The following is a 27,305-nucleotide window of genomic DNA, read 5'->3' on the forward strand; positions in this document are numbered from 1 at the left end:
TTTCAGAGGGATATTGATAGGTTTAAGTGAGTGGGCAAGGGTCTGGCAGATAGATTACAATGTTGCTCAATGTGAGATCATCCATTTTGGTAGGAATAACAGTAAAATGGATTATTGTTGAAACAGGGAAAAACTGCAGCATGCTGCTATGCAGCGGGACCTGGGTATCCTTGTGCATGAATCACAAAACGTTGGATTGCAGATGCAGCAGGTAATTAAGACAAATAGGAATACTGTCCTCCATTGCTAGAGGGATGGAGTTTAAAAATAGGGAGGTTATGCTGCCGCTGTATTGGCTACACCTGGAGTACCGTGTACAGTTTGGTCTCCATACACGAGAAAGGATGTACTGGCACTGGAGGAAGTGCAGAGGAGGCTCACTAGGTTGATTCTGGAGTTGAGAGGGTTGTCTTATCAGGAGAGATTGAGTAGACTAAGACCACACTCATTGGAATTTAGAAGAATGAGGGGGGATCTTACAGAAACATATAAAATTATGAAGGGAATAGATCAAATAGAAGCAAGGAGGTTATTTCCACTGGCAGATGAAACTAGAAGTTGGGGAACAGCCTCAAAATAAGGGAGGGGGACAGATTCAGGACTGAGTTGAAGATGAACTTTTCACCCAAAAAGGTTATGAATTAGTGGAATTCCCTGCCCAGTGAAGCAGTTGAGGCTACCTCTTTGAATGTTTTTTTAAGGCAGAGATACATAGATTTTTGAACAATAAAGGAATTAAGGGTCATGGTGGGCAGGTGGGTAAATGGAGCTGAGTCCAAGAAAAGATCAGCCATGGTCTTATTGAATGGTGGAACAGGCTCGGTGAGCCAGATGGCCTACTCCTGCTCCTAGTTCTTATGTTTTTGTGAATGTAACTCAAAAATATTCAAGAATCCTGACACCAGCTTGACCAAGTCTCGGCCTGTGTCTATTTGCCATCTTAAGCCATTTGCTATCTAAGCATGGATGCTTTCTACCCTGTGCATCACTGTCACTTTTGTTTTAATGTGATCTGTGGGAACTCTGCAGACTTCAAACTAACACGATTTGTGATGGGCAGCAAGATTTTCCAGATTTGCAGGGCCAAGCTTTCCTCATTATTTTTGTGAAAATAACCATTAGGAATCTCAGATAACAAAGTGTGAAGCTGGATGAACACAACAGGCCAAGCAGCATCTCAGGAGCACAAAAGCTGACATTCTGGGCCGAGACCCTTCATCAGGAAAGGTCTAGGCCTGAAACATCAGCTTTTGTGCTCCTAAGATGCTGCTTGGCCTGCTGTGTTCATCCAGCTCCACACTTTATTATCTCGGATTCTCCAGCATCTGCAGTTCCCATTATCTCTCATTGGGAAACTCACTTGTTTCCAAGACAGAATTGGCAGTACTTACCCGGAATATGATCACATTTACTTCAATAGCCATCAGTGAGCCATAAAGAAAAACCAACATAAGTGTGATACAAAATCGCAGCTGGGTCATGTTCACTCCATGATCACAGTACTTCACCAGTTTAATAGTTTTTGTGATAAAAGCCAGGACCCAGTATATAAAAAGAGCTGTGAAAACAAATATATTTAATCAACAAGAAGATCTTGGATTTTTGCAGTTAATTTAACATTTTAAAATCAGTAAAGGCACTTCACAGAGTAAACAAAGCTTGACAGTAAGCTACACAAGGATGCATAAAGATAGCAAGGTCAAAGAAGGCATTTTTAAAAATCATCTTAAAAAGAGAGAGATGGTTGGAGAGGTTACAAAGTTTAGAGCAGGAAATTACAAAATTTGCAGAGACATGGTTACTAACAGTGAAATGAAGGAAATTTGGGGTCCATAATCTGTCCCTAACATATCAAAATATTTTTAGGAACAGATTTGAGCATGAAATTTAATCTTCATATCAAGCTTCACATTACCATCACAAGAAGAATTTTTGTTTTGGATTTTTGAAGTCATCAGGTCTCCCAAGAATTGCTGATGTTTGTCCTGATTCGTAAGCTATCCATGACCACTTGCGTTTTAATAAACACTAAAGCCACAAGATTCGCCCTCACCAACACCGAACCCCCCCACACCAAAGTGTGTGTGAAAAAAGGAAATCGAGCTCTCTAAAAGACAGGCACCCATGCCAACTGGGGCATAATCAGTCTCATGTTGTCAAGGAATGTTAACATAAGGGGAGTACCCATATTCCCCAGAGACTACCCTTTGAACTTTTGCCGTAGGGGACCAATACAATTTTAACTTTAATTTTCCCAACCCTGAGGATCCAAGTTGCTTTACTTCTCAAGACTTTGGTGTTACACCTGGTGCCTAATGGCCTGACTGTAGTCCCTTCATCTACGTTTTGCCTTGGATAGGTACAGGTGGAGACACTAGACTTTACAATAGCAATCAGGAAACCTTCAGCTAAAGGCCTCTGCCTGTGTACATCCTGATCATATTCCGAGAAATTCCCACGCAGACCCAGTGAGTCTGTTTATCATCAGTCGTCAAGTTATTTTTACTTTTCCCAACAAGAGAGCTCTGAGTTTAATGATGACATATGAAGGGAATTGTAAATCATGAATGACTTTGGTTCACCTGAAATTGGAAATACACTCTCACCTAATAATAACTTTGGAAAGTTGGAAGTCTCAATATTATGATAATACACAATAGATGTAATTGCAGCTATGAATCCCATGGTAGCAGGCATAAATAGATGCAGGTGACGGGTGTCCATTTTTCTATAACAGCAAAACAACAGAAGACAATAAAGGACTGTTATGTTTTGTAAATGAGCATAAGATACCACGTTCAACAATTATGTAATATGCAAATCACAGAATTATAAACTCCAGAGGGACACCATGATATTTGTACAAGCTCTTCAAACGATCAATCTACTGATTATGATCTTCTACTCATTTCCCTTTGCTTTTCAATTCTTTTTTTCTTAAATTTTGTTCTGGAAAGCCGTTTCTGATTCTGCTTCCACCAACTTATCAGCAAATCCACCCCAGATCATACAAACTTACTGCAGCTTGAAAAAGTCTCGACATTTTCCCACAGGATCTTTAATCAATGGTAAATCCATGTCCTCCAGTAACTGGCCCTCCTACCCGGAGAACCAACTTTTTCTGTGTAAAATGCTTTAAATGTTGAAAGGCAGTAGAGTGAAGAACCCCCAGAGGTGCTCTGACTACAAGGTGCATTGAGTGAGATCAGAAGACAGACAGACCTAGAAGGTATTGTAGAGCACCGAGGGCAGTTGACCTAACCACATAGCTAGTTATGTTTTGTCTATCCTGTCAAGTGACGGTAATTTTAGAGGTCACTATCTAGATCCCTTGGAGTGAATATTAACTCATTATGACATTCCCATCTCTGAAAGGTAGGGTAATGGGTTCGGATCCCATGCCAGACAGCCCCACTGGAATGAGAAATCGAAGCTTAGCTGTCGGAGCATGCCTCAGTCAGGATGCATTCCTGATGCAGTGAATTGAGTGAGCTCTTAACTAACACCGGCCACTCGCACGCACTTGCACTTACATTCAAACTGCAGCTCTAACAACACTCAGAAAGCTTGACACCATTAGGAGAAAGTACCTCATTCACCAACTTCTTTTAAATTCATTCACGGGATGTGGGCATCACTGGTCAGGCCAGCATCTATTGCCCACCCAGAGGGCAATTAAGAGCTAACCACATTGCTTTGGGTCTGGAGTCACATGTAGGCCAGACCAGGTAAGGATGGCAGTTTCCTTCCCTAAAGGTCTTTAATGAACCAGATGTTTCTTTTTCTGACAATCAACAATGGATTCATGGTCATCATTAGATTCTTAATTCCAGATTATGACTGAATTCAAATTCCACCATCTGCCATACCGGGATTCAAATCAAAGTCCCCAGGACATTACCTGGGTCTCTGGATTAATGTTCCAGCATTAGTAACACTTCTTTAATTATGTAATCTCTTCAGCACCAATACACAGTGGCAGCAGGGTGCACCACCTACAAGATGCACTGCAGCAACTCTCCAAGACCTCTTCGATATTGTCATCCAAATCCACCAACTGGAAGGAAAGGCAGCAGATGCTTAGGAACACATCACATGCAAACTGATCTCCAAGTCTTGCGCAATCCTCACGTGGAATTACATCGCTGTTCTTTCACTGTTGTTGATCCAAAATCCTAGAACATCCTCCCTACCAGTACTGTGGGAATACCCTGAGGCCGCATCAGCTCAAAGCATCAGCTCACCACTATCTACTTCAGGGCAAGTAGGGATGGACAATAAACTCTAATCTAGCCTGTGTTTCCTATATTGCATGAATCAATTTTTAAAAAATGGTACATTGCTCTGACATTTAAATAACCAGAGAGAAAGGGCAGGGAGAGAAAACCGGTGGACAAGCATTATTATATACCACATCATATTATATACACATTCGGACCAAATACTGAACTACAGGAGCAACCATCCCAACACCCACAAACGAAGCTGCATTAGAACTTTGTTCTGATGAGCCACCACACACTGCAGCACAGAGGAACTAGGAAGAGCAGAAGAAAATCACCTATACAGCGTATTCAAAAAGAATGGGTACCCTATGAACACAGTCCGCCGATTCCTCAGCAACAGACCCAAACAAACAGACAAAACGGGCCCAGAAACCATAACCACTCTCCCCTACATCAAAGACATTTCCAAAATGACTGCCAGACTACTCGGACCTCTTGGCATCAGGGTAGCCCACAAACCCACCAACACTCTAAAACAACAGCTAATGAACTTAAAAGACCCTATACAGACAACAAATAAAACGAATGTCATCTACAAAATACCTTGCAAGAGCTGTGACAAACACTACATTGGACAAACTGGCAGGAAGCTAGCCACCAGGATACATGAACATCAACTAGCCACAAAACGACATGACCCACTATCACTCGTATCCTTACATACAGATGAGGAAGGACACCACTTTGATTGGGACAACACATCCATCCTCGGACAAGCCAAACAGAGACACACACGGGAATTCCTAGAAGCATGGCATTCCAACCGGAACTCCATCAATAAACACAGATTGGCTCCAAATCAACCATCCTCTGAGAAAAAGAACTGGAAATGACATCACCAACGCAGGAAATGACATCACCAACCCAAGGAAACCTAACCAGATAAATAGAAAGCGGGACATAACACCAGCGCTTCATTGGAGGCTCACTGATGATGTTACCTAGAATGGTGACGAAACATCTGAAAATGAACCTTCCAGCTCAGCGAGCAAACTCACATCCTTACCACATCAGCTCGGAGCATTTCTTTGGAGCTGGAAAAAGCTATTTAATCCTTGAGCTTGTTCCACAACACATGGCTCATCTGCAGCTGTACTACATTTACCTGATATCCTTATCCAAAGCAAACATCACTCACAGTACAGAAATTTTTAAGTAATCGCAGGCGAAGTGTTCAAGGTTTTCATGTCACTGTGTGGGAAGAGGTGCTACTTGATTTTGAGCTTTAATCAAGTTTCTAAACCTCTCTCCTTGACTGGGACTTTACTGAAATAACCGTCTCCCTAGTGCCGCAGAGATAGTAGAACTGCAGATGCTGGAGAATCTGAGATAGCAAGGTGGAGAGCTGGATGAACGCAGAAGGCCAAGCAACATCAGAGGAGCAGGAAGGCTGATGTTTCGGGCCTAGACCCTTCTTCAGAAATCTAGGATATTAATTGTAATTTCCAAACATCCTTGGATTCTGGAGAAGTACCAGAAGATTGGAAAACTGTCAAAGTGACATCCCTATTCAAAAAGGAGGGGGCAAAAAACAGGTAACTATAGGCCAATTAGCCTTATATCTACTGTTAAAAATTGAATCAATTATTAAGGAATGAGTTGCAGAATGTTTGGAAAATCATAACCTGATCAAGCCAAGTGAGTGCTGCTTCTTGAAAAGGAAATCATGTCTGACTAACTTATGGGAGTTTTCGATGAAGTCTCAACCACAGTAGATAGAAGGGTCCTAGTAGATGTATTGTACTTGCATTTCTAGAAGGTATTCCACACGTACCTCACAAAAGGTTAAGTCAGAAGATAAGAGCCCATGATATTAGTTATGGCATATTGGCATGAGTAGGGAATTAACTAATGGGCAGGAACAGTGAGTAGGGATGAAGGGTTCTTTCTCAGGTTGGCAACCTGTGACCAGTGGAGTCCCATAGGATTCAATGCTGGCAGGGGAACTGATCACAATATATATTCATGACTTGAGGGAAGGAAGTGAATGTCCTGCAGTGTGCTGCAGAATGTAGAAAGCTACAGTGGTACCAGTCATGTGCAGGAAAATTGGATTTGAAAAGGCATCTGAGTGTCTTTGGGTCAGAATGGACAAGATGGGCCAAACAGCACCCCCACGTTTTCTCTCATCTATTTTTCTAAACAATGTTCAGAGATGTTATTACACACCTCTGAAGAAGGTGGGACTTGAACCTGGGCCTCTCAGACCAGGATAAGGGCACTACACTGAGCCACAAGGGGGTCCTGAGCCAATTGCACCTGGTATTCCAAGGTCTCCCATTCAAGAGCTAACCAAGCCCAAATTTGCTTGGATTCTGGAATCAGACAAGATTGGGCGCTTTCAGGTTAGTACGGTCATTGGCTGAATGGCTCCCCCCGCCCTCCATTCTGTGCCATGCCAAATGGGCCAACGACAGTTCCTATTTCTTATGGTCTTACAATCTAATTTATTGAGACAAGTGCCAATAGTGTTAAGGACTGAAGAGAAATCCATTTCAGTTCACCAAATGGGTCATAACAGTGATGAGCCAAGCCCTTTGGTTTAATAAAATGCTTCAGCTATATTCCAAAGATTTATGAATTAGGTCACAACTGAATTATTTAGCTGTGTAGTTTATTTAGACAATGCCATAATAAATAGAAGCACCTGGTATGGACATGTAAGGCAATTAGAGGAGTTGTTTAAGCAGTTCTTAGGACTCAAGTGTTATAGTGCTTTTGAAATTCTGGGATTCAAGTGGATTTGTATTTGACAGCTAAACTCTCAGATCCTTGTGCTGTAAACATGAACAAACAAATTAGGAACAGGGTTAACATGCTCTGCCATTCAATAAGATCATGGCTGATCTGATTGTGGCTTCAACTGTACTTTCCCTCAATTAAATTTGACCCTCTTGCAGTCAAAGATTTATCTACATCTGTTTTAAAAGTATTAAATCCATCTACAAGGCACGAGTCAGGAGTGTGACGGAATGCTCCCCACTTGCCTGGATGGATGCAGCCTCATCAACACTCAGGAAGTTTAATGCCCTCTAGGACAGAGCAGCCCACTCGATTGGCACCAGATCTACAAACATCCATTCCCTCCACCACCGATGCTCAGTAACCACAGTGTATCCGATCCAAAAGATGCACTGCAAAAATTCACCAAAGATCTTTAGACAGCACCTTTCAAAAGCAACGAACACTTCCAGTTGGAAGGACAACAGTACACAAACGGGAGGCTGAAAGAACACAACAAGCGAGGCAGCATCTGGAGGAAAGGGGCAGTCAACATTTTAGGTATTACCCTTCTTCAGGGCTGGATGTGGGGGTAGGCAGAGTGGCAGAAAAGAGAGAGGGGAGCGTTGGTAGCAGAGTGGTGGTGATAGGTGGACACTGGTAGTAGGTATAACCTGGTTGGTGGATGGGAACGATACATCCAGTTGGTGGCTGGTAGGGAGGGTCAGAAGGTGGAATGGAAGGGAGGAGGTGGGGCTAGAAAGGGATCCGGGGAAGGTTATTTGAAATTGAAGAACTCAGTGTTGAGTCCTCTGGGCTGTAGGGTGCCTGGGCAGAAGGTAAGGTGTTTGTTCTTCAAATTTGTGTTTGGAGTCGGAGGAGGCAGAGGACAAGCATGTTGGAGGAGGAGTGGAGCCGGGTGTTGAAAGGGGCAGTGACCGTGAGGTTAAGTTGGCCAGGCGATGCTGCCTAGTGAAACGGTCAGCACCAGATACAAAAGACTAGGTTGGAGAAGATGCAGGTCTGTGTTTAGGGCCGCATCCAATGTATCATCCTCAAATACTTCCACCAACTCCAAACAAACCCCACCACCTGGAAAATCTTCCATTCTCCAACCCTCTCTGCCTTCTGCAGGACCATTCCCTTCACCACTCCCTGGTTCGCACCACACTCCCCACCAGCCATTCCAACCCACCCAGTCAGTACCTTCCCTTGTAGCAGTAAAAGATTCAACACCTGCCCACCTCCCTCACCTCCAGGCCTAAACAGCCTTTCCAAGTGAGGCAGAGCTTCAACTGCATCTCCTCCAACCTAACCTATTGCATCCGGTACTCCTGATGAGGTCTTCTCCACATTGGTGAATCCGAACGTAGACCCGGTGACTGTTTCGCCAAGCATCTTTGCCTGGCCCATCATGGCCAAACTAATGTCCCAGTCACCGGTCATTTCAACTCCCCGTCCCACTCCACCTCCAACATATCCATCCTCGGCCTCTTCCAGTGTCACAGCGACTGGAGCATCCGGCAGAAACCCACACAGACTTGGGGCGAATGTGCAAACTCCACATGGCTAGTTGCCCGAGCATGGAATCAAGCTGGGGTCTTTGGTACTGTGAGGCAGCAGTGCTAACCACTGAGCCATGGCACCACACTGGTTTAGATCCTGAAGACTAGTTCATGTAATCTAAACACTTGTATCAGTACAAATTTGAAGAGCAACACCTTATCTTCTGTCTGTGCATCCTACAGCTCAGAGGACTCAACATTCAGTTCTCCAACTTCAAATAACCTTCCCACCTATCCCCTGGCTTTCTTTCCATCCTCAGCTCCTCCATTCCATTACACCTTCTGATTGTCCCGTCCAGCCACAACTGGATTCATCCCTCACATCGACCAACCAGGTCGTACCTACTACTAGTGTCCACCTATCACCAACATTCTGCTTCCACGCCTCCCCCTCCTCTTTATCTGCAGCTCTCCCTACCTCCATATCTAGTCCTGAAGAAGGGTAGTACCCGAAATGTTGACTGCTCCTTTCCTCTAGATGCTGTCTGGCTTGCCGTGTTCTTTCAGCCTCCTATATGTCTACCGAAGGGGACAACGGCAGCAGATAAATGGGAATACCACCACCTGCAAGTTCCCCTCCCAGCTACTTTCCTCACTTGGAAATGCATCACCGTTCCTTCACTGTCACTGGGTCAAAATCCTGGAATTCCCTCTCTAAATGCATTGTGGGTCTGTCTACATCATATGGACAGTTCAACAAGGCAGCTCACCACCATCTTCTGAAGAGCAGCTGGGGACGAGCAACAAATGCTAGCCCAGCCAGCAACACCCATGTCCCACAATTGGATTTTTAAACAACTGTTCCCCGGGGAAGAGTATTCCAAAGACTCCTGTCACTCGGAGAGAAAAAATTCAACTTCATAGCTGTATTAAGTGGGAGATGTCTTAATTTTCGACTGTGTTTCCTCAGTGAATACAGTCAGTCTGGAATGTGTCTGAGTTTGAGAATGTGATCAGTATAATTCTCACGTCAGCCCAATAGAATACTGCTTCTCCAGGAGATTGTGTACACCATGATTGGAATTCCTGGTCTTGTACAATCTCCTTAACTTCAGGAATTCTCTTCCTGAAGGAATATAGGAAAGTTTCATATAAATAGAATTAAAATACACTGGATGCTGGAAATCTGAATCAAATACATAGGATGCTGGAGAAACTCAGCAGGTCTGTCAGCATCTGTGGAGCAAGAAACAAAGTTAATGTTCTGAGTCCAGTTCGACACTTCTTCAGAACACCAGGTGAGTTTCATTTCCATCAGTGCACCGTTAGTAGTTAGAACGGGGAATATAAAGGGAAGGACAGTCCCTTTGTGAAAGAGTGGGACAGGGGAATTGGTGATTAATGCCAGAGTGAAGTGGGGGAAGAATTAAAGAATTACATTAAGAGTAAGGATGGCACGGTGGCTCAGTGGTTAGCACTGCTATCTGACAGCACCAGGGACCCTGGTTCGATTCCACCCTTGGGTGGCTGTCCTTTGGAGTTTGCACATTCTCCCCATGTCTGTGTGGGCTTCCGCTGGATGACCCAATTTCATCCCACAGTCCAAAGATGTGCAGGTTTTGTGGATTGGCTATGCTAAATTAGCCATAGTGTGTAGGTCGGGTGGGTTAGCTGTGGGAAATGCAGGGATGGGGTAGGAGGTGGGTCTGGATGGGATGCTGTTTGGAGGGTGGGTGTGGACTCTATGTAAGTATTCCAAGGAGTTGGGAATTGGAGAAGAGACTGAACCAGGTGTAATATGGAAGGGGTGAGTCAAAATATTTTCAGGGAAGCACAGGATGCCAACATGAACTGTCAGTGGCTGGCAAATCAAGGCCAGGTAACACTTGAAACTGGAGAGAAAAGCAAAAAATCAACTTCATATCACCCCCCATAAGGAAATTATCATGTTTAGAAGGACTGCATTCATACAGACTGACAACTGTTCCACCACACAGGAGGGAAATTCCTCATCATTTTTGACACCACTTTCCATTATTCAATTGATGAGATGTTAGGAACAAATCCTTGTCCTATAGTAATCTCAATATAACCAAGCTTCCCAGACCTTAATGCAAGCCTGTCTGAGCTGCTAGCTAATCTGGGCTAGTACCAGCTAATCTTCCTGCTTCGTGGAATTGTTTCTGTCTGGCATTAATGTGTCTGGTTCCTTCAATAAGGTGCTTCATTACTGTGGATAACTCTCTGGAGGTGACTATTGATTCGGCCCAATGTCAGGGGCATGATACACAACATGTAGTTAACCAGGGTCCATCAAAGCAGGTAGCATGGAAGCTTCCTGAAGAAGAGTCATACTGGACTCAAAGTATTAACTCTCTTTCTCTCTCCACAGACACTGCCAAACCTGCTGAGTTTCTCCAATATTCTCTGTGTTTATTTCAGATTTCTAGCATGTGCAGGATTTCTGCCTCTATGCAAACTTTCCTCTGCCCCCTCATCAACATGACTGTAGCATGCAGCCTAACATGCAACATGCTGTTGACCTGCTGCAGGCTCAGTGGGAAGCAGCAGCCTGCTTCACTACAACAATGATAGTCATTTCAGGTCTTTCAACTGCAGCCTGCCTCTTCCTTATGGAAGACTTACTCGGGTTCTCGCAGCTGTTTTAGTAGCATCAGGAAAGATTTGCTGAAAGGAAATGCATTTGCAATGAAGCAGCAGAGCTGAGAGAGCTCCTAGCATTCAAATTTTCACTGGAGACCCTAGTAATGGAGTTGAAATGCAAGAAACATGTAATATTTCTGTGGGGAACCAGACATGATTAAGGTATACCTTGTGAGGGGAATGGGAGCAAGTAGACATATAGGTCCAAGTCCAGACTCTAGCAAAGCCACAACATGTTCAAATACCTCACATGAGTGGTCAGGTAATCAGTGAATGCTCCTTCACCAGGATCTCCTACACAATACACCACTTACTCCTCAATGCACCCAAGACTCTTGCGGAATTCATTTCCGCAGAGTGCAGTGGAGGCCGGGACGTTGGATGCCTTCAAGGCAGAGATCGACAAATTCTTGATCTCACAAGGAATCAAGGGCTACGGGGAGAGTGCAGGGAAGTGGTGTTGAAATGCCCATCAGCCATGATTTAAATGGCAGAATGGCCTTATTTCCACTCCTATGTCTTATGGTCTTATGGACTCAACTCACCCATTAGCAATCAGGACTCTTACCTAAGATCCAGACAGCCTATTTGAGCCTCATACATTTACCAATGTTGCCACAACCACCCTTTGCAGCTGTAATGAAAACTCAGAACGGGCCCTGCGTGATTCGTATTTATTTCCATACAAGCACAACTGGACCCCATACAGACCTTACCTGCAATCTTCACAGCTTGAGGCTGCAGTACTCAAAATACAAAGGCTCAAACAACTGTCCAGCAAACTGGAAACCATCCAACATCCAGGACTGGACAAGGACTGACAGTGTGTCCATAAACCTGTTGTGCTTGCACAGGATGACAGCAGCCATCCTTCATCGCTTGGCATTCCAGTGCCCCGTGTGTGGCCTATAAGCCATCCCAGACTATTGTGTCAAGGTAACGTAGTCTGAATAAAGGTACTCAAGGCTGAAGTGTGTTGAAGGGCATCCTCCAAGGCCATTTGAAGTCATCCTCCATCATAGTTTGCGATGTTTCCACACTCAAATTGGAACGTTGTTAGACCAAGGAAAGACATCTGTGAGGCAGGCCCTGATCTGAAGTGTGCCAGGTCCTTTATTCAATTTGTTGATGCTCTTGGATATCTTCATTTGTCCTCTGTAGTTGTCTTACTGGTGACTTAGCACGTTCTCAACCACATTACTGGAGGACTGATGCTCCACATCACTTTAAACTACCTCAATAATTCATACTGAGACTTCTTCTTTGGTAGACAAAGAATTGAAATGTTGCTCTTGAACTTGGTTACCTCATCATCTGGTATCCCTGTCAAATCTGGTGCATCGATTTCTTCAGGAGGCTATTTCATCATCTAACGAACTTCAGTTATAGATTCCTCAATGAGTTCAAGTGGGTTGTCGTTCTCGAACCTGCTCTCAGTATTCGCTTCATTTGGTAAACTTTACTACCTTTTAGCATATCAAATTTTCTTCACTGCTGACAGAAATGTAAGACATTTCTACCAGTCCTGTAAAGGTTGGAACTTCCTTCCTGTTAATAGTTTGAAACAATCCTCTTACACCAACATAGTTAATCTCAATAGATTCTTTTTCGGGCACCGCCAAGTGTCTAGCAAGCCCAATGAAATTATCTACCAGCTTCACCTCGGCAGATGTGATGCCAACAGCTTGTTTCTGTTTGGAACTAGCAGTGTTGCAGCTTTACTGGCAGAAGATCCTTGATTTTTGGAGCTGTTTCACCTGGGCCAGATAATTACATGATCCTAGGCTGTAACTTCTACTTTTTCAGTCATGGTATTTGGTCTGACAGGACAGTGACACCTGCATCGTGCGCAAAATTATTGAGCAGTCCATTGGTTCAGTTGAATCACTAGTTTCCCATGATGGTTACTCTACTATATTGACCTGTATGAGAGTAACCATCACCAAATTTGATGTACTGAAACTGTGCCCTCCTCCTGCATACCTTCTGGAAGTAACCTATAGTATCACAGACGTATTTTCCTTCGTCACAGCTAGACACTGCCTATCCTTGAGGCTTTTGTGTTCCACAGTGTCTGCCAGTTGGCTGACTCAACGCATTGGCTTATCACATGAGTCTGTGAGCTCTTATGCCTTAAAGAGTGTCCTTCTCTCAGAGTTTGTGTTGAGTCTTTTCTTATTCCTGCTTCATTGCAATTTGAGACTTTTTCCAAAATGAAATTTTCTTTGAACTGTAATATATCTGATGGAGTCATCAATAACTCCAAAAACATTTCTGCCTGTTGTAGTTCTGCTTTCAAGGTTCTCATCCCAGATCTTCATTAATCAGTAGAGGTCATGAATTAAATTACCTATCGATTCTCCTGGATGCTGAACTGTTTGAGAATACCCACTCTCTTAGAAGGATTTTATTTCTTCTCAGATTGAAGTAATTATCAAAAACTCTTTCAACCTCTTCAAAAACATACGATGCCTTTTATATTTTGCTGATTTATAACATCCTCCACTGTTGGATGCACTGAACAAAATAATGTACAGAGTTGTTCAGCTTGTGACATGGTACATAATTTTGAAGTAATTCTATGTCTTGATAATTGTGTTTGCCAAGATATCCAACCCTGTGTTCTGTTTGGAGGATCCCAAACATTAAGCCTGGACAGCAATATTACTTCTCTTGCTATTTCTTTTTAATATGACTATTTTAAGTTTATTCATCTAAAGCTCTTTTAAGTCTATAATACATCAGTATTGGTTTGCTCTGTTTACCTCAAATTACAGACTGTTGAGTCAAACCTCAGTGGTAAGGAAAATGCTCGTACCTATGAGAAATGAAGTGAAAGCAGGACACATGAAAGAGAATAACAAGGTATAGAGCTGGATGAACACAACAGGCCAAGCAGCATCTCAGGATCACAAAAGCTGACGTTTTGGGGCCTAGACCCTTCATCAGAAAAGGGGGAGAAGAGAGTTCCAAAATAAATACGGAGAGAGGGGGAAGCGGATTGAAGATAGATAGAGGAGAAGATAGGTGGAGAGGAGACAGACAAGCTAATACAATTTTAACTTCACTGCAAAGCCTCTTCCAGGGATGCCTAACCTGAAGAAGTTACCTGCCTCCCTCCGGCCATCCCCACGCCTTTAACTTGTCTGTCTCCTCTCTACCTATCTTCTCCTCTATCTATTTATCTTCGATGCACTTCCCCCTCTCTCCCTATTTATTTCAGAACCCTCTCCCCCTCCCCCTTTTCTGATGAAGGGTCTAGGCCTGAAACATCAACTTTTGTAATCTTAAGATGCTGCTTGGCCTGCTGTGTTCATCCAGCTCCACACTTTGCTACCTCAGATTCTCCAGCATCTGCAGTTCCCATTATCTCTCACATGAAAGAGAAATTGTGTTTGGCAAACCAACTGAGGAAGTAACTGGAATAATCAATGAGGGAGAACATCAATGTGGTCTATTTGGAGTTTCAGAAAACCTTTCCTAAATTACCACATAAAAAGTTATTGATCAAAATGAAAACACATGAGATTTGTGGTAATACACTAGCATTCAGTTAGTCAACAGAAAACAGAGTAGGAATAAATGAAATAACAGAAAATTTTCTGAAGAAGGGTCCAGACCCGAAACGTCCGCTTTCCTGCTCCTCTGTGCTGCTTAGCCTGCTGTGCTCATCCAGCTGTACACCTCGTGATCTCAGATTGTCCAGCATCAGCAGTTCCTACTATTTAGGAATAAATGAGTTAGGTTTCAGAGTGGAAAGCAGTAACAAGTGGAGCACAAGAGTGATCTAACTTTTCACAATATATATGCATCAAAGATATGGATGCTGGAATCATATTTCCAACTTAGCTAATGACAGAAAACTACAGGGAATTGCGAGCAATAAGGCAGATGTAAAGAGACTTCAAGATGATTTAGACAAGTTAGTGAGGGGGCACATGCATGAGAACATGACATTGAGATAGAGGATCAGCCATGTTCATTCTGAATGGTGGAGCAGACTCAGTGGGCTGAACGGCCTACTCCTGCTCCTACTTTCTATGTTTCTGTGTTACAGTAACTGTGCCTCACAAAACCTGTTCATGATGGTCGCAGTACCTGTTCTTGAACACTACTCTCATTCCCAGCTTGTCCTTTGCACCATTATTCCTTGCTCATTTTGATTTCTAATGTTGTCCACACAGCTCTGACTTGCACCCACAGATCCTTCTTCTGTCAGCTCTCTATCCTCAGCATAATTTCTTCTTATGCTCTTCCCAGCCCACACTGCTCTGACCAGCCTGCACTGCCCTAACCAGCCCTCACGGGGGCTTTCTACTAAAGAACTGTTCTTGTCATGTTGCTGCTGACTGTTTGTCTGTTTATATGTTTTCAATTGCTGACTGATTATATCAGACTTCTTAAAGTGGTAATGTTCTTAAAGTTCTGAATGCACTTGTCTTGTGAAAATTCATTCTGCTTGGTTAGATGGATCTTTTTTCAGTGTTGTTTCCTGGAGGCATGTACACAACAATCCCACCATTGATCACCATATTGTACATTTCCATCACCAACCTTCCTTCCTACTCTTTTAAAATAGGTTTAACAGATTAAGCTTTGCCTGGTGGGGCTTGTAATAAAAACAACATTCAACGGTCAATGGAAACTGCTGAATCTCAGGGCACATCTATTAGAAGATTTGAGGATGGACCGCTATTGAGTCTTAACAAGAAGAAACACTTCTATTATATGGCAAGATGTAGTTTATTGCTAGATAGCAAGAAGTTTGACTAGGCACAATTACAAATACGAGCAGGAGCCAGGGTTGACACATCTATCTCCATCAGAACCTCATGCTAGACTGCTTCTCCTCATGCAAAGTGTCTGTGATCGTTAAATTGGGTTGAGTTTAATGCAACATCAACATTAACTCTTTCATTAACTTACACCACAAGCTTAGGTCCTGCTTCAGATTGATGTGGTGGTAGAAGCACCCTCTAGTTCGATGTCACTTTCTCATAAGGACACTCAACAACCCCGCTCCTCTTTCCTTTGCACACAGCTTTCCCCTCTCTCTGCCCAGGGTCCTCATTCAAGTCTTACTGTAAGCCAAGGCAGGCTTTTGTTGAAAGGAAACTTTCTCCTTCAAGGTTTTTGTGACATACGGCATGTCCCTGCTGGAGCATAGGGGGTCGAGAGGCAATCTTATAGAAGTTTATAAAATAATGAGGGGTATAGATAGGGTTAATGGTAGTTGTCTTTTCCCTAGGATGAGGGATTTCAAGACTAGGAGGTACTTTTTAAGGTGACAGGAGAAGGATTTATAAAAAGTCATGAGGGACAAATGCTTTACACAGAGAATGGTTTGAGAGTGGAATGAACTTCCAGAAGAAGCAATGGAAGCGGACACATTACAATGTTTAAAACGCAGTTGGATGAGTGCATGAATAGGGAACGTTTGGAGGGATAAGGGCCAGGAGCTGGCAGGTGGGACTAGTTTAGTTTGGGATAATGGTCAGTCTGGACTGTTTGGATTGAAGGGTCTGTTTTCATGCTGTCTGACTCTATGAGTCTATGACTTGCTGTCAGGGTGTGCTGTAAGGGCCATGCCAGAACACGTCCAGCTGAGATTTTAATGTTTCCAGTTTCTGCAGCCTCTGTTACAGCAAAAAATTACAACAAACACAGATACTGGAAGCACAGGATTCAAATAAAATGATGTATAAATCTGTACGTCAAATCTATGGCTCAAGGATGAATCTGTACATCTTCCTCCCTTTGTATAAACTGGAGTGAGTATTTGATCTGTAGTATTCTCATGCTTGTCCTGATGGGTGCAAAAATGAAAAGCTTCAACAACGTCTCAAGTTTTGACATCGATACTGTAGTTTATCCTGATTCGAAAGAAAAAAACCTACAAAATGCTCTCTTTTAGGAACATTTCTGTAATGGAGTGTAACAATATTTGGTTAAGCTTGAATGATGAAATGCAAGTTTTTGCAAACCCATACTGTAATAAGTTTGTATGCTTAAGATTTTAATCCATCTACTTTCCAAACATCATATTTTGGCCCTTTGCAATTAGATATCTTCAATGACATCTTATCATTAAGATGATATTGTCACTGGGGCAGAAAAGAAGGCACAGCAGAACTGAACATTTTGTACCTACATACACTGACGACTTGATCTACAAAGATGGACGGATTGAGATCTTGTCATAATTTATTTCAATTATGAGTTTTTTTGACATTTTCTAGTATAGAGCTGTGTTTTAAGATATTTTCTAACTCTATTTTCTGCTAAAAGTTGAACAGAAGATACCAGTTATGAAAATTTGACAAGGACAAGAGCCTTCATGGCGGATCTGATTTTAACCTCAATTCTACATTGCTGCATAGTCCCAATAATACTTCGCCTTCCAGTTAATCAAGAATTTACCTGACTCTTCCCTGAAATATTTAAAGATTCCATGTTCCGTGTTCGAGGGAGGGAATTCCAAAGACTCACAACCCTCTGACAGAAATAAACATCTTTCCTCATCCCTGGCTTAAATGGGTGCACCTTATTTTTGTAACAATGGCCCATATACTTCTAGATTCTCGCAAAAGAGGAAACATCCTGTCAGTATCCACCTGGTCAAGACTCTTCAGGATCTTAGGTTTCAATTATGTCACATCTGACTCTTCCAAATTCTCAAGGATATAGGCCTAGACTGTCCAGCTTTTCACACGAGGAAATCTGCTTATTCCAGATGTTATTCTAGGAAATCATCTTTGACATGCTTCCAATGGAATCATAGAATCCATAGAGTCAAAGAGTCGACGCATTAACTTACTTTTTTTAAGTATGGTGAACAGCATTGCATGCAGAACATGTCCAAGATGGCAGCAGAGCAGCAATGCAGCGGGTTGTCCGCTATTACTTTTTTAAAAACTTTCTTTCTTCCTTCACTACATTGTATTCCTTACCTTAATCTACTTACCTTCAGTAGGGGGAAATCGAGCCAGGGCAGGCGAGAATGCGAGAGCAGGGGGGGAACAGCAAGACAGTGATCTCAGCACATGGGAGATCGAGCCCAGAGCGGCAACTATTGACGTTCCTCAGCATCTGCAGTGGAGCAGGCAGCCCGATATCTCCCAGCATCTGTTTCAGCATCCAGCATGAGGACATTAGACCCAGCATGGGGAGGAAATCGAGATCTTGTGGGGAGTGTGAGCCCAGCATGGTTAAGCAATTGAGGAGGACTGCAATGTTGTACTTTTAGCCGTATTTCCTTATTTTTCTACGTTGTACCTAAGATTTTGTACTGAGCTACCTTTGGACTAAGCGGCAGAAATGGCGACATTACGAATTTTTCATTGTACTCCTGTACTCGCGTACACGTAACAATAAAACTAATTCTAATTCAGTACTTAACTTGTGGTCTCACTAATGCCATGTATAACTGGACAAATTATGTGGATAGATTATTTATGCCAGGCTTAACTTTTCTTCAAGTATAGAAAAATTAATAGTGATCAGCTTATGTTGTTTAAGATGATTAAAGATTTGAATAGGGTATATACAGGGAAACCATTTCCCAACAGGGTGCAATTCAGCACAAAGGAACACAACCTCAAAATTAGATCTTGGTGATTAGGGTTGATGTCAAGTTATTATTGAAATTACCTGGTGTCATAACTCCCTGGGCACTGTAAATCAAGCTCCACTATTCCGACATTTGCAACAACTATGAAAATTTGCCAAACCCACCAAATTGTTCAATTCTGCATCGCCATCTAACAAGTTAAAAGGAAATATACAACAGGCTTTCTTTTCTCATTAACGAGTAAATAGCTTTTTATTTGCAAATCAATTGTTTTTAACCAATGGCAAAAGAAACATGAATTGCTAACTTATGACAGAATCATAGAATTGTTAGGGTGTAGGAGGAGGCCATTCAGCCCATCGTAGCTCCTCCGATTCTGTTACCTAGTGACAACCCCATACCTTTGCCCCAGAACTGAAAAGCTACCCCTTTTTACATTCTCATACATGTAAAGAGACAAAACAAGAGAAGACATAATTATTATTTGTGGAGAAAGAGAAAAAAAAAAACAGAGGAAGTACAGATATAGCATTAGGCTTTCAGTTCCTTTCAATTCCTTTGCTGACAACATGAGGTTATGGGTCATTGATCCTCAGCCTCTCACTCACTTGTTGAAGATTTCCCCTTTTTCCTTTTTGTATGGGATTTGCAGAGAAAGGAATTCACAGAGAAAGGTCAGGACAAGAGGTAGCCACTTGGGACTGTTTTCTAATTCATCACACACAGGAGAGAGAGGAGAGTTGGATGCTTCTTCTTTGCTGGATGTATTGTCCATATACAGCTGCCTAGAAACCAATCAGGATACAATACTGAGCTCTCCTGAGCCCACAACAATTGGGTACCAATTGAAAAGTCAAAAGACTGTCACTGGGGAGTATTGCCCTGAATACACACAAGCAATGCTGCTTTGTCAGGTATTCGCCCTTGCTGCTCCAATAAAGCAACATTACACATTTACTCATAATACACTCCTGTAATTTGCTTTAAATACTACAACCATCTTCTTAGACTGTTTCCTTGCTTTAAAGCAATAGTTTTTCCTATATTTAATCCACAATCCAAAAAAAAATGGTCTTTACAATGGTCATTTATTCATTTGTACTAACTAGCCTTTGTTGAACACAAATGAGCCAACACACACAAAGCCTCCAGACCTTACTAAAACTACTATATTCTGAATGTACCCCCTTTCTTTCCAGTATCCCTCACCTTGACTAATTCACAAAGGATGTTGATAACCTAATGCACTGGAATGTTGCAAATGCTTGGAGTGTTTAGTGAGAAAAGCACTACAGCACAGTACAGTATGTTTTCTGTGGACCCACAAAAGCAAACATATAGTAGAGAGATACTTCATTTCCAATGGAATAAACTTTGCTTAGTGCAACTGTTTGATATCTAACTGACACTGTGATGGAATTAAATAATGTTATCATTTGTCACTGCTGTAACTTTAAAGTGGTTTAAAAATGTCTTGCAAGCATGCTTAGATTTGTGTTCCAAATTGACAGTGAAATTCAAGTGCTTTTTAAGACGATTTTCCAGTTTCCTTTGGCTATTTCTACAGTGCCACATAAAACTGACATCACAATTCATCCTAGAAGCATGACTCATTAAATAAGCTTCTAATGTATTGCCAGTAGTGTACACCTGCCAAGATTTATAAATTGCTCAAGGAATACTACGATTCTGTTCACAGAGATGATCTCGACTCCCTACGACGGATGTTTTATGCTCAGAAATACTTTGCCTGAGAATGTAATACCTAATAGAAGTCATTATGTACCATCGACAGCCATGGGTGAAGTGCCCGAAGATTGGAGGATGGCTAATGGTGTGGCATTATTTAAGAAAGGCTGCAGGGAAATGCCTGGGAATTACAGACCTGTGTGCCTAATGTCTGTGCTGGGTAAGTTGTTAGAGTAGTTTCTGACAGACAGGATCCACAGGCATCTGGAGAGGCAAGGAATCATTTGGGATGGTCAGCTTCATGCATGGGAAATGGTGTCTCTATGAATTTAATTTGAGTTTTTAGAAGGGGCGTTCAAGAAATGTAGATAAGGGCTATGCGGTGGACATTGTCTACATGGACTTTAGCAAGGCTGCTGCCAAGGTACTGCATGGTGGATTGTTGAAGAAGGTTAAATCTCATGGAATCCAGGGAGACCTGGCCAATTGAACACAAAATTGGCTTCATTAATTGGGAAATTTGGTTGGCATAGACAAGTTGGGCCAAACAGCCTGTTTCCATGCAATAAACTTCTATAGCTCTATGACCTAACCAGTCACAGAGGTGCATAAGGCAGGGATATTTAACCACATGCACCAAATTTCGTAGAATATTTCTTACAGACACAATACAGGCAGAGATTTTTCAATAATGTTCTCTCTAAGGTTAGTTGTTCACGCACAGATCTCGGAGTTGTGTGTGCGGTATATATGAAACAGAGCAGAAGTCGTACAGTTGAGGGTGGTTCAGAGTGTGTGGGGTTGCTTAACAAAGATCTTCCATCATTCAGTTATCAAGGAAGTAAAGTTCTCACAATGAAGAAAAAGGTCTTTCACACTTCTTTTTGTCCATTTTAACTGATGCCCAGTTTAAAGTTCATATGCATGCACTTTGAAGTTATGAATTTTAAGACAATAGACTCACGGATTATGTCTATTATTCATTTAACATTAAATAAAGGAATGCAATGAAGCATATCTAGATTCTAAATATATTGAGCACTGCCTCAGAATCGGTTATGTGTTACGCAGTTAATTTTGCATATACACAGTGGGATATCATTCAGACAACTCCAGTTAGCCTCATTGATCGATGCAATCTCCAGTTATTGATCGATGCCTCTATATCCCAAGAATAATGAAATAAAATGTGATTAATTGTGCAAACAAAACCAGGAATCGCTGCAGAAGCTCTGCAGGCCTGAAGTGAAAAATGTGTTAACATTTCAAATCCAGTGACCCTTCCTCAGAGCAATCAATTTCAGTCGCTGGATTCGAAATGTTCAGGTGTTTCTCTTCAGATCTGCTGAGTTTCTCCAGCATTTTCCGTGCTTGTTTGTTTCAGATCTCCAGCATCCGCAGTTCCTTATTTCATTTTAGTGTTCAATGTTGCAATTGCCTTTTTATGTTTTGATCAACCATACTTTTTTTCCACCGTTGATTATTTCTGTTTAGACATGACCATCCCAAAATGTAGGAAAACCATTGGATAGCCAAGTTAATATATCAATTCTGACTATAATAAGATTCCCAAATAAAAACCAAAAACCTCCATTCATGAACTCTGGACATGTAACATAATTAGGTTGTGAACCATAAGTGACAGATGTAACGAAAAGTATAAATAATAGATTTTATGATCATTAAACAACAAAATAATGTCTGACTTCCACTTGTTATGGCAAATGGAAAATGTTAGGTCCCTAAAAGCCAAGTCAAGTGGCTGATGATCCCCTTTGGGAGTCTAAAAGTTGCTCGCATTAAAGTTGAGAGAAACTGTGCCCAGTATAACGAGTAATACATGCAGAATTTGCATGTTCTCCCTGTGTCTGTGTGGGTTCGCTCTGGTTTCCTCCACCAGCCCAAAGATGTGCAGGCTTTATGGATCGGCCATGCTAAATTGCCTGTAGTGTTCAGGGGTGTATGGGTTATAAGGGAATGGGTCTGGGTGGGATGCTCCAAAGGGTGGTGTGGACTTGTTGGGCTGAAGGGCCTGTTTCCACACTGTAGGGAATCTAATCTTTAAAAGAAAAATGTCAATGAATTGCAACTGGGGACCAAATGTAATATTTCCAAATTTGCAGGTGACACAAATGATTAAGTGGGAGTATGTGTTGTGATGAAGATGTAAACTGCCTCCAGGAGAATGGGCAAAAACATGACAGATGGAATACAATGTGGAAAAATGTGACATTATCCACCTCATTAAGAAAATCAGATATGCAGGACATTTCTGAAACACTAAGAGGTTGTAAAGCAAAGATATACTAATGAATCTAGCTGTCTATTACAAGGGGGTTTGAGTTCAGGGGTAGTGCAATCTTGCTTTGATTGTTATGCCCCATCTGGAGTAGTGTGTGAGATTCTGTTTACTCATCTCAGGAAAGTTATTATTGCAATTGAGGGAGTGCAACAAAGACTCACCAGACTTGTTCCCAGCATGCTGGGACTGCCCTTTGAAAAGAGAGTTTTAAAGAATGAGACGTGATCTTATCAGAAGTCGGAAAATATTTAAAGGGATAGACAGGGTAGACGCAGACAAGACGTCTCCCTTTTTGAGGAGTTTCAACCCAGAAGACATAATTTAAAAATAAGGTAGATGCCATTTCTGTCCAGGATGGGAAGAATTCCTTTTACAATGAGCATTGTAACCTTTGGAATTCTCTACCACAGAGGGCTGCGTAAGCTCAGTCTTTGAGTAAGTTTAAGGTAAAGATTGACAGATGTCTCATCACCACTGATGTACAGGGTCATTGGGACAGTGTGGGTAAAACGTATTGATGTGTTCAATCAACCATGAACATACTGAATGGCAAAGAAGGTTCAAGGGCCTCTGGCTGTTCTTAAGTTTACACACTAAATGTGAGATGGCGTAGTGTTAAATCTAACTTTGGGAGTCTGAGTTAAAGTGGCAACATGCAGATTATAGCCTACAGCTCCAATTCTCTTATAGGATCCCTACAATCTATGAGAAGAGTTTTCAGGATACTAGGGAAAAAAAAAGGGCAGTAATTGGAGATGGCACACATGTGAGATGAGTAAATGAGTGGCTGTCCATCATAAAAAAAAAGAGAAGTTTTTAAAAAGATGAGCGGTTACCTGCAATGACACATAGCTGCAGAGATCACACATAGGAGGTAGGGCAAGACAAAGTCATTGAAAGATTTAAAGACCAGGATAAAAGTGTTTATCGCCATTTCTGAATTGCGGATGTATGACTGTCTCTGTAGGTTGGCATAGACACAACATTATGGTCCACAGTTTCCATGATGAATCTATGCCTGGTCATACACAGGAAACTGACCATTATGGAGGATCAAAGTCAAACTAGCTGTACTCATGTCCTCTGAATTCTACCTTCCTTTCACTTCCTATTCCACCCTGATGTACCTTCTATTCAGTACATCAATCATGCTCACTGACAATTTAAATTTGCCAGATTCTATTCACCTCTGGTGACCTGAATAAATTTTTCTAGTTCATTTTTCTGAAGACAGATTCAATCCATACAGGTGAATCTATACAGACATGTTCAAACAACACTATCATTTTTACTCTCATGTTCAACCCTTTCTCTCAAATGAGCAAAGGTACGAATTTTACCTTTTAACATTTCTTTTCACCAATTATAAAACATTAATGCAGTCGAAACAGTTGATCCATATATTTTAATCTTACTGTCACACTTACAATATTTCAGTGAGATGTTAAGTATGTAATAAATTCAAACCATACCGATCTGAAACCATTCCCTCTGCAATTTCACAGACGAGAACAAAGAGGAGTATAAATGTAAGAATCCATCGTAAACTGTGTCCAGGGAAGTGCAACCATGTGTTATGGTGGATCTGAACCTTTGAACTTTGGCTTCCCCAACCTGAAATTGAAAATTCAATTCATTCTTAGAAAATAGACGAAAACAGAACACAAAATTTGAAGAAAACATATTGAAATAAGAAGCAAATTTGCTTTTGGTGGATTGTGTAAAGCAAGCAATATCAGAACAGCCTCTCATTATACATCTCTCCTCATTTTCATTCAGATTGATTTCAACAAAATAATTGAGAGAAATTGACAATGGGTGGTATCCAATATACTCTGGTCCACTTTATTCTGGTGTTCAAAATCAAAATTATCACCATTAATTGTAAACTGTATACTACATATATTGCCTTAATTATGCTTTATTTTGATCAATGATTATTTTAAGAATGGAGTATTATGACCTACTGGCCCCAAGTGTTCTTAGGAAATGTCCAGTTGATGTTAGTATTGGACAAATCAGATCCCCAATAGAAATGTGGCTGAATTTACTGAAGCACAATTGGTTTAGCAATAAGACAAAACAAAAATTTATTAACAACAGAAAAAAAATGGAAATGAGAGGGTAGAATTGAAAGAGATTGGCAAGGCAATGATGCTGAGGAAATTAATAGGGTTTAAGACTGACAAATCACCAGGCCCTGATAGTCTAAATTCCACATGACTAAAAAATGTGGCTCTGGAAATATTCGATGTTTCGGTGGTTACTAACTGCAATTCCGTATAGCAAGTCCTACAGATTGCACGGGGCAAATGTAACCCGCAATTTAAGAAGGAAGGCAGGGAAAACACGGACTTTCAGGCCAGTCAGCCCAACATCAGTAGTGGGGCAAATGCTAGAGTCCATTGTAAATGATGTGATTAAAGACCATTTGGAAAGAATCCTTGGGATATGAAATAGCTCCCAGCATGGGTTTGTGAAAGGCAAACTGTACCTACCAAATCTCCTGTAGTTTCTTTTTAGGATGCAACTCATCGATGAATTGACAAAGGGAGAACCTGCGGATGTGGTGCATTTGGGTTTTCAGAAGGGTTTTCCTTCTTAAGATAGTTGTGGGCAAAGTGAAAGCAATTGGAATGTATGTAATATATCTTTGGTACAGTTTGAGAAACAGAAACATAGAAAATAGGAGCAGGAGTAGGACATTGGATGGCAGACAGAAAACATAGAATGGAATAAATTGATCTTTTTTTTCCTGAGTGGCATTTGGTTGGGCACTATTCATAATATATGCAAATGATCTGGATGGAGGAACCAAATGCAACATAAAACTGGGTGGGATTGTAGTTATGAGGAAAATGCTAAGAGGCTCCAAGGTGATTTAGGCAAGTTGAGTGGGTGAGCAAACACATGGCAGATGCACTTAAATGTAAGCTAAATGTAAATTTGTGCATCTTAATGTTAAAACAGAAAGGTGTGGTGTTGTTTAAGTGGTAATATATTGGGAAATGTACATATACTGAGAGATCTGGGTTTCCTAAACACCAGTAAATGAAAATACACAGGCAGATGCAGCAAGCAATTAGAAAGGAAAATGGATATTGGTCTTCATTGTAAGACAATTTTTGATCAGAAGTCAGGATGCCTTTCTTTCTGCAGTTACACAGCCTTTGGGGAAATGACACCTTGAGTATTGCCTGTGTTGGTCTCCATACCTAAGAAAGGATATATTTACCATAGAGGGAGTACCGTGGAGGTTCACTAGGCTGATACCAGGGACGGCAGAACTGTCCTAGGAGGGAGATTAGTTCAACTAGGCTTCTCTTCACTTGAGTTTTGGGACAAGTGGGGAACTGACTGGAACATATAATATTCCAACAGGGCTGAACAGACACTGCAGCGCCGATGCTTCCCCCCGCTGCAGAGTCTAGAACCAAGAGAAAGTCTCAGGATTTGTGGTGGATCATTTAGAACAGATATAAGGAAACAGTTTTTCACTCAAAGGCCACTGCTCCTGAGTAATTCTCCACCACATCAGCCAGTGGAGGACAGGCCTTTGATTTTTTTCAGATTTTAAAGGCTTCAAGCGTTATGGGAAGAAAGTAGGAATGTGGCATTGAGATACAGGATCAGCGATGATCATACTGAATGGTGATGCAGGCTCAAAGGACAGAATGGCCTACTCCTGCTCCCAATTTCTACACTTCAAATGAAGATAAATATGAGAGGAAATTGCTCCAATTCATTATCACACAGATTCAATGATTTTAAACAGACAATAGAAATAACCCAAGCGTGGTACTACTTACAACACCGCTGCAATTCTAAGAACATCCAGTACTGCACCAGTTCATTTCTGAGAGAGATGTGTCTGCTTGTTTTAATACTTTGATGTCTGGATGTGATTAAAATCTTACCTCATCTGATAGAGCTGTAGATAAGTCTATCTTAATTATTAATACATTTATGAATTAGTTTCCTTCCAGTGCAATACTATGCCCGCAGTTCCTCTTTTCTTAAACTCCAAAATCTTAACTTTAATTCTTTTCCACCAACTGAGTCTCCACAGTTTGGTCTGAGACGAATAATAACTTATTGCTCGGAGACATGTTATTACTTTAGAATTTTTTTCTCTTAGAAATGCCACTTAGCACATGTTACTCAATTAAAAGACTTCTCATCACTTTGGAATGCTTTCCTCTTGAACGACTTTCTTGCATCTCTCTGGAAAGTTCTCTCCCCAGAAACTCCAGGCAAGTTGGAATGATGGGTATTGTAGTTTTGTTCATTTTACACAAAAGCCAATTGTCATCTTCAAACACACCCCACCTCCAATTCAGATCTCCAAGAACACAAGCTCACAGCAAATGATATCAAAACACACATGCACACACATTTTATATATACCTCGGTGTCATCACAATAGAAATTGAGGATAAACAATATGGGTAGTACAGTGGATCAGTGGTTAGCACTGGACATCACAATGCTAGGGAACCAGGTTCGATTCCAGCCTTTGGTGACTGCGTGGTGTTTGCACATTCTCCCTGCGTCTATGTGAGTACTCC

At 41.6% G+C, this 27,305-nt stretch overlaps 1 protein-coding gene across 5 annotated transcripts in view; it reads right to left on the reverse strand.

Annotated features, from left to right (window-relative positions):
* The window catches only part of abcc9 (ATP-binding cassette, sub-family C (CFTR/MRP), member 9), a 189,636-nt gene that overhangs the window by 136,051 nt on the left and 26,280 nt on the right, over nt 1-27,305 (reverse strand). For 4 of the 5 annotated variants that reach the window (XM_048554004.2, XM_048554006.2, XM_048554003.2 and 1 more), the window contains exons 2-4: nt 24,210-24,351; nt 2,607-2,728; nt 1,392-1,558 (exon numbers count right to left, since the gene is read on the reverse strand). In XM_048554004.2, coding sequence (XP_048409961.1) covers nt 1,392-1,558; nt 2,607-2,728; nt 24,210-24,351 — 431 coding nt within the window. Of the gene's footprint in view, nt 1-1,391; nt 1,559-2,606; nt 2,729-24,209; nt 24,352-27,305 lie in introns of those variants that run through there. The other variant, XM_048554007.2, reaches the window with a different exon arrangement.

The sequence above is a fragment of the Stegostoma tigrinum genome, chromosome 25 (genome assembly GCF_030684315.1).
Source record: "Stegostoma tigrinum isolate sSteTig4 chromosome 25, sSteTig4.hap1, whole genome shotgun sequence".
Classification (NCBI taxonomy): domain Eukaryota; kingdom Metazoa; phylum Chordata; class Chondrichthyes; order Orectolobiformes; family Stegostomatidae; genus Stegostoma; species Stegostoma tigrinum.